The 7,702-nt window shown below is 37.7% G+C and overlaps 1 protein-coding gene across 2 annotated transcripts; it reads right to left on the reverse strand.

The window, feature by feature from the left end:
* On the reverse strand, positions 3,355–6,053 carry LOC109841429 (transmembrane 9 superfamily member 12-like). Of its 2 annotated transcripts, none has more exons than XM_020410404.1 (2): positions 5,906–6,053; positions 3,355–5,746 (listed from the first exon to the last, which is right to left on the reverse strand). In XM_020410404.1, exon 2 carries the CDS (start codon positions 5,701–5,703, stop codon positions 3,712–3,714), a length of 1,992 nt encoding a protein of 663 aa, XP_020265993.1. In that variant the 5' UTR covers positions 5,704–5,746; positions 5,906–6,053; the 3' UTR covers positions 3,355–3,711. The 2 variants fall into 2 exon arrangements, with proteins under 2 accessions (XP_020265993.1, XP_020265992.1); XM_020410403.1 differs by having other exon boundaries at positions 3,355–5,798.

Genomic DNA, 7,702 nt, shown 5'->3' on the forward strand with positions numbered 1-7,702 from the left:
GGATGATGAAATCTTCTGTTAAGTTCTTGGCTGAATCTGGTTTCTTGCAGAGTTCTTGATGAGACAGATTTTTTTGTGGGTGTTGTGGAGTCATAACAAAACCCACGGTACTACTAGGCCTATGGGTTTTGTGGCTTAAATTTAGTGGTCAATTAGTGGTGACTAAACATCCCGTATGTTTCAAAAAGCTAATTTAGCAAAACCGACCTCTTTTTGGCCAAAAAGAGATCGGTTTTGCTAAATAATTAGCAAAACTGACCGTTTTGCTAATTATTTAGCAAAAAATATCTTTTTAAAAAAAACCCAATATATATTTAGCTAGTAACATGTACGTCTTTGAAGGTGTTCATAGATATTGGACGCTAAATTACAAGATTGGTACATTTAGTTAATATATGTTGTGGCTAAATTACTACATTAGTAATATCTAGTTAGACCCTATTATCAAGTTGGTATATTTATTTTCTCCAGCTAAAAGGTATTAAAAGTGGATAGATGAGACAACAAGGCAAGAAAGTCTGTTGGCAGAGAAATTTGGGCTGATGTGTCGCATAATGGAACACAGGACGGTGGCATGGCCTTGTTTTAACTAACCCAAATCACAAAAATATCCAACCGCTTGAGCTTGAAGAAGGCATGTCCAATTGCAATGGAAAATCACTAATTTGGACCCTTGGGAGGAGAACACCCAATTTCAAAAGCCCTTTCCGAGCCCTAATTGAATATTTTCCCTATTTTTAATGGAATGATCGAAGTCAACTATATCTGCCAATTTTAATAAAAAAATGCCACGCCAATGTAACGTATTTCATCAGATGACACGTTGGCCCCAAAGAAATAGCTGCTAGCTAACTTTCATGCCTTATTGTCTCATCTACACACTTTTAATACCTCCTTGTTGCCAAAGAAAATAAGCATACCGACCTGCTAATAGGTATAGCAACCTGGTAATTAGCCTATATGTCGTCATATTTGTCTGCGTGCAATACTTTAATATTTTGATCAATATGCATCCAAGCAACCAAGGTTTTAAATGTCGAATGTCGATTTCATATCGGATGGCTAAAATTCATATCAGATAGCGAAAATCGAGGATATGTCCGAGGACATAAAAAATTAACGGATTAGCAGTGCATGTGTAATATAATATAACATATAAAATCTAAGCATACTTAATAAATTCTATTGTTTAAACATAAAAAAAAGTAAATAACTTATAATGCTTAGGGTCGATGTTGAAGAAAAGAGCTGAGAAAAAAGAAGCTTGATGTTGGTTGTTAAGAAGAGAAGATCGTCCGATATTGATGTTGAAGAAATAACTCGGAGAATAGACCGATGATATGTTGACAAGAGAGATAATAAGCGTGATAAAGTTGACTTCGGTCCGTTTTTTCACTAGCTGGTCGGGTTGTCTTTGTAAGCAATATTAATTCAATCGGGAATTTAAACCCAAATCTAATTAGATAAACATAACCAAAAAAAGAACAGTTAATTTTTCAGAATGAAAAATCAGCCGACATAGCCGACATGTCTCCCGATATATCCGGCTGAAATATCCGACATATCCCCCTAATATATCCGACATGAACCCTAAAAACGCAATATGCATTGAAAAGCTCCACATCGTGTCGGTTGGCCCCTAAATCCGCCATATGAGCTGACATGTCCGACATGACAACCGACACTTAAAACATTGGGCACTACAGAGTACAACTAAAAGAAAAGAAATGAGGAGATGAACACCACCTTCTACTCGGACAGGGTCAGTATGGCAACCACACCAAACAAAATTTAGTGATATCAATATTGACCCCCAGACCAAAATCTTACTTCAGAAACTTTAGCTTGGCGTAATTTTGGCCAATAATCAGACTAAAACTTATCCGCAGGTGTTGGTCTAAAATAAAACAGGATATATGTGGTCTGAAAAACATAGCGAGAAAAGAGGAGAAAGACAGAAATTGAAGTTGATTCAAGTTTTAATTAATAAGAAATAGCCAAAGTTTGTTCTAAATCAGTTCTAACTGAAAATAGGCAAACTAAGTTTAACTTACAAAAGCAGTTTATACTTACCAAGTCCGAAAATAGACTAGCACTATTCTGCTTTAGTTTACAAATATGTAAACTGACCCTAACATGTTGTTTGGTACGTGGCAATGAGTAGGAATGAAGTGCTCATTGCCACTTCTCATTCATGCGTATCAAAACACAACAATTTCTTTGAAAGCTAGAATGCTCATTTTCCCACTTCTAATTGATTTCCACTATGTGGGAAGGAGCATTCACAATGAGATGATAGTAAATGATCATTCCCACTTAAGTGAGAATAAAATATATATATATAACTTCCAAATATGCTTTTTCTCATTTTATATACCCAAATGTAAGAATGGAAATGAGCATTCCATTCCCATATCAATTCCTGTCCATTCCTTGTTTCATTCTACTCTCACTTCACTTACTTCCTGCGTGCCAAACGAGGAGTAAGCTCCTCCAACCATAAAAGAAAATCTAAATTGTTAAAAGTTAAAGTACAATGAGACAATGGTCACCTTCCATGTTCTTATACCCCAGAGGTAAACTGGACTCAAGTACTCTATGATGCTCTAATGGTGTTATCTCTCGGTATAATGGTGTTATCTCTCGGTATATTCCTCTTCTAGCTTCTTGCCATCTTCTTTAAGTAGTAGGGGTTTAAGAGGCACCATGTTGAATTCATAGAATATAGACACTCGGATCAAGAGTTAACAACAATCAATTAAAGCAAAGTTGCATATCCAACTAACTCGTGCAAAATAATGACAGAATCTACAATGACACTAGTAAACCAAGACATTGAAAATCTATTATGACGAACTACTCCCTTGGAAAAATGGAACCACTCTTTGTGTCACGATCCCACAAAATGAAGCAATTCCATGAAGAAGCAACCATAAATATAATCATTATCCTATTATAGTAAGGAGAAGAGAAGAAAGAGAGAATGAGCTGCTTTTAAATTGCTTAGTTTTTGGCCAAGTTTGCATTTTTACTAAGATTTTTCCAGAGTAGAAAGAGGGAAATTAGTCCGCTTAGTTCCGTACAGGTCCTACACTGTAACAATAAATTCTCACTAGACTGGTGGAAATCATAATACAGTACCATATAAGGAGATTAGTCTTCTTTCCATGCAATACACAGAAAGATGAACTATATGCAAGTATTATTAATGTTTCCATGCAATAAACACCGACAGATTAAATATACGATTAGTGAATAAACAGATGCCATTAACTATTTGTGAGGCAGATTATTCCATTAAAAATTTGTGAAAGTAACATCCATGTCGAACTCAAATCAGAAGTATCAAAACAGTGTTCAAATAAGTAGCGTGAGAATCTCTGAAATTAAACATTTAAAGTGAAATCCAACTGATAGATCATCCATTACAAACATTAATAAAGAAGCTATGAAGTAAAGCTGCCGCGAGCCTGATAGAGGTCTCAATAAAAAGAAAGACAACAAAGTAACTGAAACAAAAAGTGCTACCAGCTTAGATCTAATAAAGCTTAAAAGGCATATTAAAAGCATGTTCTTGAAGAACATGAGAATAAGACAGGTTAAACTTTGTCATACCACAGTGTCGTTTATCTGCAACCAGAAACTTTAGAATGAAATTTGTGAGCCAAAGATATCTGTGAAGCCACTGCAGCGGAATGAAAAAACAATCTTCTAGTCGATCTTGACAGATGAGAAGAGGTAGTGAACGAAGTAGAACGAAATCAAGAACCCGATGGTGCCAGTGGATAACATGATAGCGAACGCCATGATGAGGGAATACCCTAGGTAGAGAGCAGCCGATACAGGCCCACTCAAGCTCCTGAGATCAAATACCAAGTAATTGATGGAGTAAAGGAACACGTACAGAGCTACTGAGCCTGAAGCAAAGAAAGCCTTCCACCACCACCTCCAGTCCTCCACACACAGATGCATGTAAGTCAGTACCACAGACACTTCAGCACAAACAATGATGAGCAACATAAGGACCACAAAGAGGAAGCCGAACACGTAGTAGAACCTCCCCAGCCAAATACTCGACAGAATGAAGAAGAGTTCGATGAAGAGAGTTCCGAAGGGGAGAGTTCCAGCTCCAAGAACGAGAAGCCAAGAAGGATATTTCCGAGCTGGAATTTCTCTTGGGATCTGATTGGTCCGGACTGGGAGTTGGATGGGCTCAGACCGAGTGCCGATGAACCCTCCCAAAAGGGTGAGGGGCACTGAAATGCAGAACCAAAGGGCTAGAAGAATGAAGTACAGTGAGATGGGAATGGCCCCCGTGCTCTTGCTCCCCCAAAGTAAGAAATTTAACACGGTTAGGATGACAAATACAATCCCCGGGAAGAAGCAAGCAATGGACCAAGCAACTCCTCTCCAACCGTCTGAACTTTGTTTGATTGTCCTCCACAAGCGAACGCCAGCATAGCCAGCGATGATCCCAAGGAAAAGATAGAGGATGATCATCCCAGTCAAAAGCATGCCTCGAGACGCTGGCGACATGAACCCAAGAGCTGCAAAGACAATAGTGACCCCGGCCATCCCTAAAATCTGAACCCCATCGCCGATCATAACACACAGGAGTTTTGAGTTGGTGGGCTCCCTGAAAACGTCACCCACAACAAGCTTCCACCCTGACAGCTCCTCGTTCATCTGTGCCTGTGCTTCTTTATCCAGCTCCTCGTACCTTGTCAGGTCCCTGCGGACGGTCCTCAAGAATATGACGAAGACGATCCCGGCCAGGAAGAAGATAACCATCAGAGAGTTGAGTATCGAGAACCAGTGCACCCTCGAACCCTCCATCTTCAAGTAAGCATCCCATCGAGAAGGCCACCTAATGTCACTCTTCACAAACTCCACCTCGTAGGTGAACGTGATTCTTTCTTGCTCCCGAATCAACTGGCACCTGTCGAGCTGCAAGGGGCAGCTCACAGGATCGATCTTGTCATACATATTGAGTTTCGACATGGCCTCAGAATCTCTCTTCACACTGCAGGGAACAACCTCGAATCCGACTATCTCGTAACCAGACATCTTCTTCTTGTCAGTCTCTGAGATCACAGCCAGTCCTTCCTCGCCGGTACCAAGAATCTCCACGCCGCTTCCCTCGTACTCATGAACCAAGACCTTGAACTTCAAATGGTTGATGACGTAATCCTCAGAGCTGCCGGTAGCTGGAGTATACCCGACGGGGAATCCGGTCCACTGGATAGTGACACCATTTTGCTGGGTAAACCTCATCGCGGGCAGGTTGTCGAGAATCATGTTAACCTGGTAGAGATCGCGGGTTCTCTGTTTCAAGAGCTTGGCATCGAGCTCGGTCAAAGGGTTGGTAGTGCATAGGTAGAGTGATTCGTTGACGTTCACACGGAATCTGTAGGGGGAGTTATCTATCTGATCCCCCATCAAAAGCTCCCCAAGGTTCTCAGCGCTCTTCTTGATCCCACCTTTGGGTTGGCAGTAGGGGAGACTGTAGTAACTGAATGGGAGCTCCGTCTCAATCGAGGTGAGGGAATTCACCTTAACCGATATGGCCTCGCCTTGAGAGTACGTATGCATGTAACTCCCGGGAAGATAAAATGCGTCGCAAGGGATTGCGGTTGCAATCAGGAGGAGGAGGAGGAGGAGGGAAAATAAAGCTGATGACATCGGAGGAAGAGATCTCCCCATAGCGCAAGGTTGGGCCTTCCGAAGGTCACTCAGATCTAAAAATCTTTTTTTTTTTTTTTTTTTAATTACTCTCACGTTTCCAAAGAAAAATAAATCTGAACCGAATAGGGAAAAAGTAAAACGCTTAAGCAAACATGAGATCTAATCTAACAATTCAAGAACTCAAAATCTGATTCTAAAGACGATAGCTTCAGAAGCATACCTGGAATTGGAATGAAGACCCAAATCCCACGAATCTCAGCAGAAGCCCCTCGTAGACGGACGGGAAAATCTTGTCTTCACTGAGGATCTATTTAGCCATTTAGGTATTGTACCGCGGACCACACGCCGAAGAGGAAAGGAAAAGGGCTAACTCGTGGCGGGTACGGGTAGAAACTTTGGAAAAAAACCCATCTTTCCTCACCCGATAGCCCAGAGCAGCTATGAGGTTAACAAATAGCTTATCGGGTTCGAAGCCAACCCGATAACCCTAGTCGTGAAAAAAAACCCGCTAATCTTTTAGCTCATGCTAAGCACCATCTAATCGTAATTCACCTACATTTCATTGCGCTGCAAAGATCATACTAATCTTTTAGCATGTGCTAAGCACAATTTTATCGCAATTCATCCACATTTCATTGTGTTGCAATCACTCGTTCTCAATAGAATTTAAAATTTTATTGACTTACCTTCCCCTTCATAAGCACGGGACAACCACCCTCCCCCCAAAAAAAAAAATCTACGATTAAGGTCAGAAAATATGTTTCTGCTTGGAAATCATAATAATGAACAAATTATATAATGTTATGATTAAAATTAAAATCATTTAAACTAAGTTTTTCATATGAAATGAATAAACCAACGAAAATCAAAATATAATTTGAATCCAATTAAAATATAAGACAGTTCAATATTAAAAAATGTTATTCGCAATCAATACATCCAAAACAAAAAAAATAGTTCTCAGTTAATCAGCCAATCATAGGAAATAATAAGTAAAACATTAAGAAAAGCTGTCATAATTTTTAATCATTTTTTCTCCATCTTAATCCTCTTCTTCAAAGTTAAAAGAGATGGTTCTTTATTTACCTCTGCAAAATGTAAAATATGGGTAATAAGTAAATTTAACATATATATGATATACTCAAATATATAAATAATCCAACCTAGTAGTTTCCTTATTTTGCCAGTGGTTGTAGGTAGGGTTCTAAATGTGGAAGAGTAGCGTAGAAATAGGTAATATATCTAAAATCTTCTCTTTTACTTTTGCTATTAGTGGTCGATATTCGTGTGGATAAGTTTGGATTTAATTCAACAGACTGATTATCAATGATATTATCCTGATTCAATTCGATTGATTTCTCATCCTGTGATAGTAGTACATTCTTCTTAGACTAACACAAACATAATTTAATTTTTGAAATAAAGAAACTAATATTAAATTATAAAAAAACATTTTTAAATTTTTTATCAAATGTATTTTCAAGTGTCGATGTGTTTGGAGTATATTCAATAGATTGACAGTCTTCGCCGTCAATCCTTGTCATGTTGAGGGATTTCTCATCCTTCAATAAAAGTAAATTTAGTATTAGAATAATAAATGTATTCCATGGTGTTTTACTTGTTTACATGGTGTTTTTGTCAAAAATAAAATGTCATGCGTTTAGAAACTATGGTGTTTTTGAGCAAAATCATCATCAAGCCAAAAACACAACACTTATTTTAGAACACATTTTAGGTGTTTTAAATTTGGTGTTTTGGTTTTTAGTTTGAGGAGGTGTTAATATAACATCTAATCTAATATATTAAAAATAATTAATATATAGTTATTATCGACATGTTTATTATATTATATCATACTATATCATACTATAGCTAATCTAATATATTAGTAATATTTATTAAATAAATAAAAATATAATAATTAAAGTATCTTATATAATAATATAATAACATATTAAATGTTATTATTTTTATAATAATAATATATGAATAATCTAATAAAAAAATAAAAGCTATT

Source organism: Asparagus officinalis, chromosome 5 (genome assembly GCF_001876935.1).
Source record: "Asparagus officinalis chromosome 5, Aspof.V1, whole genome shotgun sequence".
Lineage (NCBI taxonomy): Eukaryota > Viridiplantae > Streptophyta > Magnoliopsida > Asparagales > Asparagaceae > Asparagus > Asparagus officinalis.

What these genes read in the sequence shown, in the direction of transcription:
- LOC109841429 (XM_020410404.1), bottom strand. Translation starts at nt 5,703, where the DNA reads ATGGGGAGATCTCTTCCTCCGATGTCATCAGCTTTATTTTCCCTCCTC.